The sequence below is a fragment of the Gallinula chloropus genome, assembly GCF_964237585.1.
Source record: "Gallinula chloropus genome assembly, chromosome: 2".
Lineage (NCBI taxonomy): Eukaryota > Metazoa > Chordata > Aves > Gruiformes > Rallidae > Gallinula > Gallinula chloropus.
Window position 1 is genome coordinate 43,632,966 of NC_140086.1, and position 13,993 is coordinate 43,646,958.

Genomic DNA, 13,993 nt, shown 5'->3' on the forward strand with positions numbered 1-13,993 from the left:
CCCTAAACAGATTTTGGCAGTAGTGAAATGACTCAACCATGCCCTGCACTTCAAGTACATGAGTTAAAATTAAATATCCACAAAACAAAACTTCCTGAAACTGCAAGTGAATTCATATTTTATCAGTCCTCATTTTTATATTTAGAAGGAAACTAGAGGATGGTGATATTTTTTAAACAATCTACCTCTAACTTTTCCCACTTTTTTCTCTGTCATTGCCTGTGGATTGTTGCAGTGCCTACAAATGCTCCATGGCTAAGAAAAGAAAAGCTGAAGAACAGCTATCAGGCATTCCTGTCAACAAAAGGAAGTCCCTGTTAATGAAACCCCGCCACTACAGCCCCAGCTTGGAATGCAAAGAAGAAAATGAAGACAGGACGGATCTACAGGAAGAGTTCAGCGTCCTCGAGAGCAGCTTAACTCCAGGTAGTCATGCAGTGGGGTTCCGCCTGTACCTGAATTCTACAGGAAGGGAGATATGAAGCAGTATTTTCAATGAGGACACAGAATCTGTTTGATTTCTAACAGAGTTGAAATAATGTTTAGGTTTAACCATCGTACTTCCAATTATTTTGCACAATAACTCCTCCTGGGGTCTAGTAAATGCTTTACGGGTCACACAGAGAGACAACTACTGCAGCGGGTCAGATACGGAGCAGCATCTGCTTCTCCACTAGCTCTGTCAAAGAACAAGGTTAAGCCCACCACTGAGAAAAACACATTTATGAAGAGCTGATTTTCACTGAAATATATAGAGCTCTTAGGAAAAAAAAAAACACCCTCAAAACGCTTAGCAAAACATTGTTGACTTTAACATTTAGCAATTTCATGCATGTGACTGCTACGTGTGTTCTGTTTAACACGATTATTAGACTCAGCACTTTTCTACTTGTTGTTCCAACTCTGCTAAGCCAAACATGTCCAACAAATTATAGAAACTTCTACAACGTGCATGCTGCAAAATATGGAGGATGGGTGGACAGAAAGATATAGCTACAGGATGTCTTAATTGCTCTTTCTTTGTAATATATGTTTATATATAGTCAAGGCGAACAAAAAATATCAAACTAAATTTGCTGTCAAGTATTTGTTAAAGAATTCCTGCACAAGTTGTTTATCAGTAAAGTGAGAAGAAGTCAGTATCTGCTTTAAAAGGAAGAGTCATCATTAGATATCACAGGCCAAGATAAAAGCAACCTTCTATGGGAAATTCGTAATCATAAATATTATGAAGAGAGAATGAATTTATATTCCATACAGTTTCTAGCTGCTACAGCAGTGTAAAAGGAATTTATTTTACACTTTCTTGTACCAACTTCTCAAATATTTTGGAAGGACAGCATGCTACCTAGTCTCATCAAGGCTTCTTCTCCAGATGATCTTTCAAAGTGTCTCCCAAACTGGGCTGATTTATGGTTCTGTGCTGAACTGAAATTAGGAATTTACACCTTTAACAAGGTAATGGCTAGTGTCTCTGTCTTTTGGATGATATTACTAAACTAAATTCACAAAGAATAAAGCTCCATGGTTCTCAGTGCCTGTCCAGTCTGCAAGGAGTATTTCCACCACCTAACACCAGAAATCTGAAGGGAAGCTGAGTGAGAGTTCTCGTATAGGTTGGATTTTTTTTTCTTTTTTGGTTGGTTGGTTTGGTTTTGGGTGGGATTTTTTTGAGATATATAGGTTTTAGCTCATTTTTCTTTAAATGATTCAGCCTGATTCCTGGCCATCCAGAGCTGCCCTACATAATGCATTTTAGTTTCCCTTGTGTCTGCCCTCTGAACAGCTTGAACACCTTGCTGAAGGGAAAGATATATGAGTGGTGTAAAGACAGACCTTGTGCAATATGCTGATTTATCTGGTTCTTTTTTTAAGAAAGGGCAAATGTTGGGCCAGGTCCATTGATATAAATATAGGGAACACTATTTGCACCTAGCCTTTTAGTCAAAAGAAGTCATGTTATTTCAAAAAGATATTTCTCATTCCAGTGAGATTTCTACACATGCACACATACCCACACACACCCCTACCTGCCTGTGTCAGTGATAATATGACATGTCCCTTTTGCATTAAATTTGCCAGCTATAAAACAGATTTCAGCTGAAGTATACAGCTGGTCTTGGTATGTAGGTTTATTTGAAATTTCTTAGTGCGATATAAACTCAAGATCCTTGTTGTTTGATCAGTTAATGCCTCAGTTCATGGATTGATGAAACTGTAAACTAAGCTGAGTTTTGATTATTTTTAAAGTAAATTTGCAGCCTGTGGAAGTGAAAAGCAAAGCTGGGACAGCTGAACCATTAAGACTGGTTCAACAACAAATTTGTAAACATTGTTGATTTTAAAATAGCTGATTATTTAAGGAGCAAAACTCTGCTATCATGTATTTGCATTATGTTTTAACTTTCACACAGAAAAATAAGTGAAAAGACCTGTTACTGTTATCAGGTTTTGTTCATTTGGTTTGAAGGGTAGATTTCTTTTAAAACTAGAACTTCTTGCTTTTTAAGTGACTTACTGATGTGATTCTGTTATTTTTCAAGTGGCAGAAGAACAAATAAAAAAACCTCCATTTGACTGAAGTTGGTAACAGAGTCAAATCGTTGTTCTTACTTGCTGAGATGTGAAAAGACAGCAGACTTCTTTATTCAGAATATTGCTATGTGTGTGGTATGACCAGCTGCTAAAAAGTTACATAAAGGTTTATAGACTTTTTTTTTAAACACAACTTTATGCACATAGTGCACAAGGCCACCTCTCACTGCATGAGTCCAATTTTCTGAAGAAGAATAAGAATTAATCAATATTTTCTTTTAGCATATAACAAACAGTTGAACCAAACAATTATGTAAACTGGAAATGACCCAAAATGCTAACAGTTTGGCAGCAGTAAAGTGAAATGCATTGTGGTGCACATGTGCATTTTTGTCCCCCTTTTCCCCTCCACAATAATCTGCACTTAATAGGAATATTTTAAACTATGTAGCTAAGCAACAGAGGTAATTGTTGCTTTCTAGAGCTTTTGTTAGGCACTCTAACACAGCCCAAATATGCATAATTAGGTATAATGTCTATAAATCATTATTGTACACATGTGGGTAGTTAAGTGGATTGAGAGAATAGTTCAATGAATTGGACATATTCACTGAAAATGCTTTTTATTTGTTTTCTGTAGTTCATAATACTTTAAAATTATCATAACCCTTTACACTTTCTCTTAATAGCTCGCTGTGTTATTGAGAGAAACTTCATTTGCATTTTAGACTATGCTTAATTTATTATTTAAACCTGGAGTTCTTCTGATTCAGGAGGGGACAGACACATCTTATGAAATAGTCTGTGCTTGTTTATTCATCCTCCTTTCTAGGAAGTAAAATGTTAAATTTTTCAGTTTATGTTGAATAGATCCCAACAAAAGAATGTACCCTATAATCAGCATTATTGAAGGGGCTAGTGTTGTGACTAAATTCTTCCCTTCATCCAAAAATGCTTTTAGTTACTATGGCAATATTTACTTGATCCTGGCAAACCAGTGTTGATTTTAGAGAGATAATTACCAGAAAGGAAGATGATGGAGATGTATTTTTGAGTGTCCTTGTCAGAGGAAATGTTTATAAAAAATTAAATGAGATACAAAAGGCATATTGTCTTCCACACCGACAACCTCTCCTACATGCAGCCTCTATTACCTGCTGGCTGCTGCTTTTCTTCTGAAGAAAGATGTTTATAAAGACAGGATGCACTTCAGTGGTGTCTTTAACAAGTCCTTTATGAGTCTGTACATAACAACCATTTCTGTTTGCCTGTGCATGACCTGATCTATCACTTAATGTGGCAATTGCAGTGGTGACCAGGAGCTTGCCCTTTGTGAAGTATTGAGGGTTTTTTCCACCAAGGTCTTTCATGGGATCTGGGGTGACTGGAAAAGTAATTAAGGTCTATTTTTGGAAAATATTTGGGAATCTTAGATGAAAGAAAAGTTAAAACAGATTAGAAGAACTTCAAAATGTGCATGTGTGCTCGTATGTATGTGTATGTATTGTACAGACTGTGCGTATATGCAAAGTATCTATCTATATATGGCACATTATATGGACATATACAAATGTGCGTGTGTTCTAAGATAATATGTCTTCCCCATCAGTGAAAAATGGCAACATATTTATTTTTCCTATAGCTTTGGAGCTATAATAAAAAGTAGACATAATCTTAGAAGGGCTTTTTCTGATGCTACGAGCAGTCGTTTCAAACACAGCCTTGGTGAATTCAATCATTTCAGAGTACCTTTGAGTAAAGAAGTGGAGATTGGTAAGTAAATGTCTTCGTATCACTACTACAAGACACAAAGAGTAGTTATTCTTACATATTTTTATCTTGTTTTGTTGATTGCTTTTTCATGCAGAGGAAAGTACTCCAAAATCATCCGAGGAAACACCTCATTCAGGTGGGCAAGAAAACTCCAGTCAAAGAAAAGATAACTACTCCAGCTATCAAGATGCCATGGCCAAGTCTTTGCTGAACATTGGAAAATTATCAAAAGATGCACCCAGTCAGACAGTGGCAGAAAATCTAAATGACAGTGGCATTCAATCCTTAAAAACAGAAAGCGATGACACTGATGAATGTTACATGATTAACTCGGCTGAAGGAAAGGAAAAGACCGTTATTTCTGACCCAAAATACTGTTCCTCTGAGGAAAATGAAAGTAACTCTGAAATTATGGAGAATGAGTGGGACAGTTCCTCAAATTTCTCAGAAGAAACCAGTGTAAAGCCCCACGTAACTCAGAAGTATATTTTAGAGTGTAATCAACCTGGCATCCTGGAAATCCCAGAAATTAAGAAGGAAGAGGTAGAATTTGGCACCTGTGAAACACTTTGTGACTCAGAAACAGAGCTAAGAGCCCCCCAGGACTCTCACACAGATCCTTTCGAGAAGAGAATTCAGAATCCCTTCCCTGAAAGCGAAGAAGATGACAACGAGTGCCTGTCAGAAACCACAGAAGTGTCAGTTGAGCTGGACAAAACAAAAGGGAACTTGAGTTTGCTAGAACAAGCAATCGCTCTGCAGGCAGAGCAAGGGCATGTGTTTCACAGCACCTACAAGGAACTGGATAGGTTTCTCCTGGAGCATCTAGCAGGGGAAAGGAGACAAACCAAAGTTATTGACATTGGTGGGAGACAGATATTTAGCAACAAACGTAAGGAAGCATTTTTTGGCTGTTCTTATTGGCTTAAGCATTTATCCTGTGACTGATAGAGGATTCTGAGCTGGGTTTTATAGCAACAGTAAAGAATCTGGAATTTAGCTGGTAATTTTGTTAATTATGTACCTTCACACTAGTGCCTTACATCTAACCAGGTTAAACGCTAGGTAATTGGCTTCCTGCCAAACCACTATGTGAAATGATCAGTAATGGCTACTAAAAGGGCTGTGTAGCTGGCACTGACACTCCTTCTCCTCCTTTTCCTCCTCCTCTGCCTCCTCTTCCATAGGGCGTTAATACATACCTCCTAAATTTCAGCAGCCAAAAGAGAAAGCATTAAAACGGTGCTTAAGGAAAGGTTAGGGTGAAAAATTGGCCTCTTCCAAACATACCACCTAATTCCTAAGCCATGTGTTTTCAGAGTTCAGGCTACTTCACGTGTCAACATTACATTTTGCTACAGCCAGCGCTTCTGAGCCAGGAAAGCACAAGCCGTGCTCTTCTGCCTCATTCACCATCAGAATGGCCAGCAAGTTCCAAAATCTTTATTGTTTCTGATGGTTTGTGGCATCCCACAGAGCTGTAGGAACATTGCTCCATTTTCAGTTGTTAATCAGGCTTCCAGAAGTGGGTATTTTAAAGATTTGGGTTTGATTTGTAAACTGGGCTGTCTCATATGAAACTCCTCGATTGAGGATAATTACAGAACATCAGGAGATGTCATTTTGTAAGCACACTCTCTGCTCTAGTAAGTAATGAAACATTCATCTGTCCTTTGACTTTTCCTTTTGGGCTTCCAAGTATACTGAGGTCACCCCAATATTGCTGCAACTTCTGCTCTGAATAAATGATTTATGGTTTATCTGGTGTTACATTAGAGTAGTCCCTGTGGACATCGCAAATATAGTAGTTTAATTATTTAAAACGTTTAATGCATAAGATAACTGACTTATACTTCCTGTAGCATTTGGGAGGAATATGCATGCATCTCACTTTTATGTCTCAAGCAGTACTTTCATTAGCATGCCTTAAGCTATGCAAGCAAAGTAGTACTCTACTTCCTTGCTAAACTACATGAATCTTTATTTGCTGAGATGACAACGGTATATGCAGGAATTTTACAGATAACTTTTCTTGTCCTGAGACCAGCTGTGTTCACCAGGTTCACATTGGAGTCAATGTGACTTTCTCACAGCACACACAGGAAGGAGCAGTGGTGGGTAAGCATGGCAGATTTTGGCCCTTCCTGATTTGCCTAATATTGTTATTAGATGCAGTTTGTAGGTGTGTTCAGAGGTAACACTCGTGGAGGGTCAAGCTTTGTTCAGGTTATATAAAAAACATATGATTTTTGCCAGTGTAGTATCAGGCACATAATTTTTTCACTTTACGTAATTAACTGGGTTTTATTTCAGAAAAATCCACCATCAAACCCATCAGCTCTTAATTTTCTGTCTTGGATACTACATCAGAAAAACATGGCTTCAATTTATATTTTTCCATCTTTTTAATGATAAACGTTTCCAATTAGTTGGGAAAAAATGAAATCGTATTTCAGGGTTCCTCTTTATTTTCTCTCCACTATTGCAGCACTTTCCATTTGCAGTGATTCTGAAAAGCATGTGGTCTCCTGTTGATGCTCAGTCTATTTTCTTTTCTTTTTTTTTTTTTTTTTTTTTTTTTTTCTTATTACCTAAAACCTCCTTGCCGGGAAGTTTAACCCTCAGCTGTCTCTGGCAATCCTGTCCCTAAGCATGCCCTACCTCACGGTCCAACAAAACAAGCTTGAAGGAGGCTGCTCCCTGTGCTGGCTGCAGCTGTTTTCTCCCCCAGCACCGAATGCTGTTGGCAGCCAATCACAGATGGAGCTAAAACCATCCTCAGCAATTTATGCGGCCACTTCCTCCAGATTTCTCACAAGAGAATTTCTGGACCAAAATTCATTCCTTTCTCGCCCAGACTTTTGATCCTGCATTGGAAATTGAATAAAGGCTTTCTGACCAGTGCTTCTTGCACAATTCTAGGTGCTTGAAACATAAATTGGGAATGCACTGCGGCCATTACAGACTGGTAGCTGTGGGGCTGGGCTGAGACCTCGCCTTTGAAAGGGTATCGGCTGCTCCATGTTTTCACTGTCATTGTGGGCTGCTCCACAAAGCAGCATTGCCATGTGTACCAGAGGGAGCTGCTTGCCTTGCCTCTCAAATGTAAAGTGGCATGTATTCAGTTTCCTAACAAAGAACCTACAGCCTAGAGATCTGCGATATTTAAGGAATGGCTTCTGGTTGAAACGCTTTTTGTTTGTTTGTTTGTTTGTTTCACACCTCAGCTTTTATTTGGTCGTCCCAGCTTCCCGGAGTCTGACATTAACGGAGTAAAAGATTGTTTCTGCTTTTTTATTTATTCCTTTATAGATCTTCCCGTTGGCTGATGCTGCCAGTTTTCTGGCTTATTGGATTGTGGCTTCTGTCCTGTTTGAAGCTCTGAATGGAATAAATGACACCACAGTCCTAAAGCTAAATAGTTTAGCACACAAATGGCATACTGGGGGCGTGGGATGTGGGGAGAAGACGTTGTTTAAAGGACACAATGTGAAAACCTGAGGTGATGCTTAAATCACATACGTCTCTTAAAACTTCGTGTGGGAATTACATCTGAAGTACAAAATAGAGAGTACCAAACTGCTAGGATAACTCAGCTGAGCGCAGACAGGGGCTAAAACAAAAAAAAAAACCCTTATCTGATTTCTCTGCAGATTCACCCAGGCCTGAAAAGAGAGAAACCAAATGTCCCATCCCAGGATGTGATGGCACAGGGCACGTGACTGGGCTGTACCCTCACCACCGCAGTCTCTCAGGCTGTCCACATAAAGTTAGAGTGCCACTAGAAAGTGAGTATCACCACCCTGTAGTCCAGAATAACAGCTGGATCTGGCCTGGTGTTGTGGGTATTGCATGCTCGAGCTGGACAAGAAGCCCACTTCATCTGGGTGAGATTGCAGAATGAGGCTGAGAGGAACCATTGCACCTTCTTTGTCCCCCACTCCCCAGATTTTAGTAATAGTTCTTCATTTTGTGAAGCTCAAGTACTCCTTAGTAGTAGGCTCCTCAGGTGGCCTGGGAAGAGTGAGAGCCAGACTATCCCCACACTGCCAGTAGACCTGCATGCTTTAGTCTCATGTGTCTTCAAGGTCTTTATTGCTAATGCCTTTGCTAAAGGCATGCAGCAGAGAAATCACCAGCCTGTTTCACAGCTGCAACCTGATTTGCCATAATCACACACCAAGGCTGCTGGTTTTCATTGCCAATAACCAAGAGGCCTGGGCACGCTTACTCAGAGATGTTTCCAGTCTTCCCCTTGCCACTGAGCTCCAAAAGGTCTCTTCCATCGGTACATCCCAGCGTTGGTCCACAGCATATCCCTTTCTTATGACTGCATCGTGCTAACCTTTTTATGCCCCGTCTAGCCTGAAATTCCCTGCTCATTTCAAACTGTGCTGTTCTCATTGTGTGTGTGTGTGTGTGTGTGTGTGTGCAATCCTGCAACGTGGTGCAATGAAATGCTGCATAATAAGCCAAAACCTGATGTGAAACTACTCATTTAAATAAACTAGTTAGTTTTTTTTTGTGGTGGAAAGCAAACCAACAAATTAAAAGGATACTTGCACTTTACCAACATCCTATTCCTCATTGTAACTCTCCCTTTTTAAAAATTTGGTACTAAACTGTATGGAAACATCTGCTGAGTTAAGCAGGCAGCTACATTTGGAAGGCCTTAGCAACACTAACTTTCTAAAAAGTTAAAATTGACAAGTCCTTGTTGATTATCACACTTCCAATCAGATACTTTCTGCTAAACAAAACCCCCCAAAAAATCATGATTTTGTTCATGACAAAACAAACCAGTTGACTGAACAGTCATCTTCTCTGAAGCACTGTGCACACAAAGGGGTAATGCAGCACTGAAGTCACGAGGGCAGATGTACACAGATCTATTCTGTTTTACACAGGTATACATCTCAGTCTTAGTAAAGATGGACAAAATTAAAGGGCATGAGAAACATACACACAAGAGGCTGTGACCACTGCTAAGCACATAAACCGTTGCTTGGGAGCATGACCTATTGGTGAAATGTAGTTTCAGTACAGCTCAGATTTTCAGAAGGTTATCAGGTTTCAAAGGAGACATGCTCAGATCAGATCATCTAATTCTGGCGCAAGGCAAAGAAGCTTCCTGTGCCTGAGAGCTTGCCCTCTCTGAGACAGAAAGGGACTCAGCTCTATGTAGCGTGACTGTCTGGCCCAAGGCTCCTATATCACCACCCTTTTCTAATTGACCGTGTTAGTGGTGTATGAACCATGGAGCAAAGGGTTTCATGATGTAATATCCTTACTAACCTCTGCTGTGGTTCTTTCGGAGTCCCTAAAAACTGTGATGTCCATGTGGGAAGCCACACTACAAACACATAGGTATAAACTTGCCTTGCTGTGTTGTAGGTCCTTTGCTTCTCCTTTTCTTCTGTTGTCACAGAATTGAGAATCCATGTTCGGAGGGAAATGTTCATATTTTTTAATATATGTATTTTTAATTGATATATGTTATTATCACTTTTTTTCTTTTTTTTTTTTCTTATCCCTCTTTAGTTCTTGCCATGCATGAAAATGTTTTGAAGTGCCCCACTCCTGGCTGCACTGGAAGAGGACATGTCAACAGCAATCGCAACACACACAGAAGGTAGATCAGAAAAGTTCCTGTCCATTTAAAATCTAACATGCACTCAGTGGTAAATTGATGGGCACACCTTGGAATCAGATTTTATGTACTATGCTGCAGAATGCCGATGAACTTCAAGGATAGCCTGTATTATTTATAACCAAATACTTGTTTTTAATTTCATTATATAAAAAATGGCTGCAGCGCTGATGATGGCAAATTCCACTAGTCTTTTTCACAGATGAGATTTCAAACTGCAGTTTCATTACAGTCTTCACTGTGAAACACCATCATGTAAAATGGGTAGGAATGAACAAATACATTAATATTGCTACCACTGGAAAACCCAGCGGAAACCAAAGACTCTTTGTTTTGCACCACATGCATGGTAGTCCTTGGCAGGAATTTCCCATTAAGGCACATTCCCTTTTAGCAAAACAGGAAATTTTAAGTGGAATAATTTAGAATCCCTGTAAAAACTAACTCCATTTATTATGCTCAGAAATGTCATCTTCCTGCTTGGAACACTCCTGTCTGTTTAACTTGCTGCCTGCAGGGAGAAAGTAAAACTGAGAAAAGCCTTCCAGATAGGCAGCTGTGGCATCACAGCTGGGCTGCAGGTGAGGCAGAGAGCCGACTCGCTCCATCTCCAGCAAGTCACTGCTGTCGGCACAGCTCTTGTCAGCACTGCTTTCTGCTGGAACCCAGCAAGCCAAAATATTCCATTATAGTCCCTCTGGAAAAATGCAATGTCAATCTTACAATCAAACTTGGGACAGAAAATTTTAAAAACCAACTTTCTTTGTTGAACTACCTTTAAGTGGGATTTTCTTTTTTATTGGTGATTGATTATTGTACGAGGTCACCAAAATCAATCATATTACTGTGCTCCCTGTAGTCTTAACCAGAGAGTTTGCAAGTCATCTACAAGAATATACAAGGAACCAGTAAATATTTTTTCATTTTAAATCCTCAGTCATCTTTGCAGTGCATCAACTGCATAAGCGACCCATGAATATGGTAAGAAAACATGTTCTAATCTAATAAAGCAAACAAAAATAAAACAAAGCATAACTTGAACTGATAAAATGTGTTCTTTGGTAACAGTCACTCACATACTCATTTTTTTTCCCAAATTCACTTTCCTTTTAATCAGCAGGAGGCTTATATGCATGGTTTAGCTGATAAAGTAAATGTCATTTGTCAAAAAATTTGCTAGTGACTTGCCAGCCACAAAACATCAAAGCTGAACTGTGGAAAACTCCTACATGATTCAGTTTCCAGATATATCACCTTAAATAAACAGATTTCACAGTATTGCATTAAGGATTGAAAAAAACCCTGAGTAATCTGGGCTATAATAGCAGCAGGTCCCAGAAATGCACAGGGAACTAGGGAGGTTCAGAGTGACTGGGTTCCACAGCGCACATGTCCTTTACTTAAGATTTAATTTTAATCTTCTTCTTCTTGTTTCTTTTCTTCACTTTGCTCTTAAACAGCCTTTCTGGTTGTCCAATTGCTGCAGCTGAAAAGTTGGCAATGTCCCAGGAAAAGAACCAGCTCGAGTCCCCAAAAGCTGGGCAGTGCCATGATCAGACTCACAGGTAGGAGTCCTCACAAACTGTCTCTAAAGTATTTCTGCAAAAACTCTGTCAATCACTCCTCACATCTCTCATTGATTTCAGATTTAGGTGCAGAGGTAAGTGGATGAACTTCGGCAAAGCTAAATGACATGAACCTGTCTCAAAATTAGCAACCAGCGTTCTGCTGGTTCTTTTGCATGTGACTGACATTAAAGACAACAGAGGCATCTTTTGAAAAGCAATCAAATATATTCTACTAGATTCAACTTCAACACAAACAGTCTAAACAGGGCATCTCAAGTGTCCTTCTCCTGTAAACCAGATCTCCTCTCTTGTTGAAAGGGTTTAAACAATTTTCAAGAACTTTTCCTTTGTGACAGTATTTTGGACATTGAAACTTGGCTAAATATCTCTTTGACCTTATTGCACTTTTAGCATAACAGTCTTCACTTATTTTGTGATTCTTTTCAGAGGAATCTTCTGTTCATCCCAAGTAGTGGGTGGTGGTGTCCCTGCAGTTATCTGGAAGGGTTCAGAATTCTGCTCACTCTGTTTCCCCACCATTGAATAATTCATACTTTGAGTTTCTTTATTTTAAGTTTATTGGTTTAATTAGTTTAATTTATTTTTTATTCAATGGTGTCAAAAAGGGGAAACATTTTTATTGCAATTGTATTTTGTTTGAGAGTTATATGGACCCTACAGACATGCATAATTTGCACATCATTGGCACCAGGACCATTACAACCTATTATATTCAGGTCTATTTGGGGACACTTTAATTTGTGGATTATTGACATGATCAGCTCTAATGGTTCCTTCAGAGCCATTACGGAATATTACGTCCATGTGTCTGCCAACTGCACGTGCCTTAACTCTACATATGAAAAGTCCTTAGGAAATTACTAAAGACAAGTAGTTACTGAACAGTAACTAAATGGAATAACACACCATAAATCATTCTTTCCTCCCAAATAACAGAAGCAATTACTTTGGATCATCTTATATTATATTTATACCATACTCATTCACAATAAAGTGAGTATAATAGTGAACCATAAAACTATAAGTCCTTTGACTAGCAAAAATTCAGACAATTTTTAGAAATAAAGGAAGCACAATGGTACAGTGGTAACTGAGAAGTAAATCAGTTTGTTTGGGTTTTTTTTTTTTTTGTAAATAGCCCACACCATCACTAGAGAATACTAGGTATTTTTGTGTCTATAGCTTTACAGCTGAATGAAGTCAATGTACATTTTGACTACTAGATCAGGCACCTTAATACATTATTTATTTCTGTGGCAGCAGCACAATTTCTGATATTGAGATGCAACCATACCTCATTTTCCAAGAAAAGTTTGTTTAAAGATATTCCTCTCTTTCTCACTGATTTTTCCCCTCATCTTTGCAGGACAAATTTAGCAAAGCAGCCAGAGGTAGCTCAGTACAATTACAGAACTTCACAGCCAGTCACCTCCTCCAGAGCCACCCTGATGAAAGAACAGGAGAAGTTTGGGAAAGTACCATTTGATTATGCCAGCTTTGATGCACAAGTCTTTGGCAAACGCACAATAGCACCCGTGGCACAAGGACGAAAAACACCCCCATTCCTTGAATGTAAGCTTGCAATTCCATTATATCTTGGGAAACAGGCAAAATGTCAATTGCTTTCTATTTTTCCTTTTATTTGTTCTGCTTTCAAATTTCTAGAATTAAAAAAAAATATATGTAGGAAGCATCTTTAACCACTCGTGGCCCAAATTTTCTGAATACAGAATGCTAGAATGCTAAATACAGTCACTATAAAATGCAACATATTTATGCTTCTCTTAAAAGAAATTATCAGGGGAAAGAGTAATAAAAAGGAATGGTTTATGTCTTATCTGCAACCTTTCTCCTTGGCTAAATTGCAGTATCCTTATGTGACAGGATGCTACCATGAGAATTCCCATAGAATGGGTCTGCACAAGACCTTATGAATTGTAGTACAGAGAAATTCAAGCTAGGTTTTAAAAAGGCTCTTCAGATACCTTGCAGATGCATCCATGTAGGTATTCCTCCTAAATGATCACCTTTCTTAGCTGCTTTATATCCAGGCCTGGATTGAATTTGTTTTGATATCACATATTTCTGTACTGCAGACAAATCCAGTGCATTAAATTGCTATCGAGATCCCCCTGCTTGCATCACTTACAGATTTGCTGAGGTACTACTCTGTACAAATGAGATACCACAGTGTGAACACTGATTATTTATTGCAGATGATCTTCACAGTCTGCATCAGAAATTTCACCACTATTCTGCCATTATATTGACCATTATAAAATGCTCTTTAGTTTAAAAAAACCGAATTATTCTCTTACTATTATTCAAATGGGAAAAAAAGGGTTTAATTGTACCATATTTGGGTACAGAAGAAAATAGATTAAAGTCTTTTATTCACGATTAAAAAAGTTAGTAAAGAAAAACAAAAAAACTGCAAATTGACCCC

The 13,993-nt window shown here is 38.7% G+C and overlaps 1 protein-coding gene across 2 annotated transcripts in view; it reads left to right on the forward strand.

Annotated features, from left to right (window-relative positions):
• The window catches only part of ST18 (ST18 C2H2C-type zinc finger transcription factor), a gene marked incomplete at both ends in the record, with an annotated part of 93,563 nt that overhangs the window by 44,911 nt on the left and 34,659 nt on the right, over positions 1-13,993 (forward strand). For both annotated transcript variants that reach the window (XM_084279740.1, XM_084279741.1), the window contains 6 exons: positions 236-426; positions 4,403-5,200; positions 7,962-8,096; positions 9,850-9,940; positions 11,419-11,523; positions 12,914-13,119. In XM_084279740.1, coding sequence (XP_084135866.1) covers positions 236-426; positions 4,403-5,200; positions 7,962-8,096; positions 9,850-9,940; positions 11,419-11,523; positions 12,914-13,119 — 1,526 coding nt within the window. The remainder of the gene's footprint in view (positions 1-235; positions 427-4,402; positions 5,201-7,961; positions 8,097-9,849; positions 9,941-11,418; positions 11,524-12,913; positions 13,120-13,993) is intronic.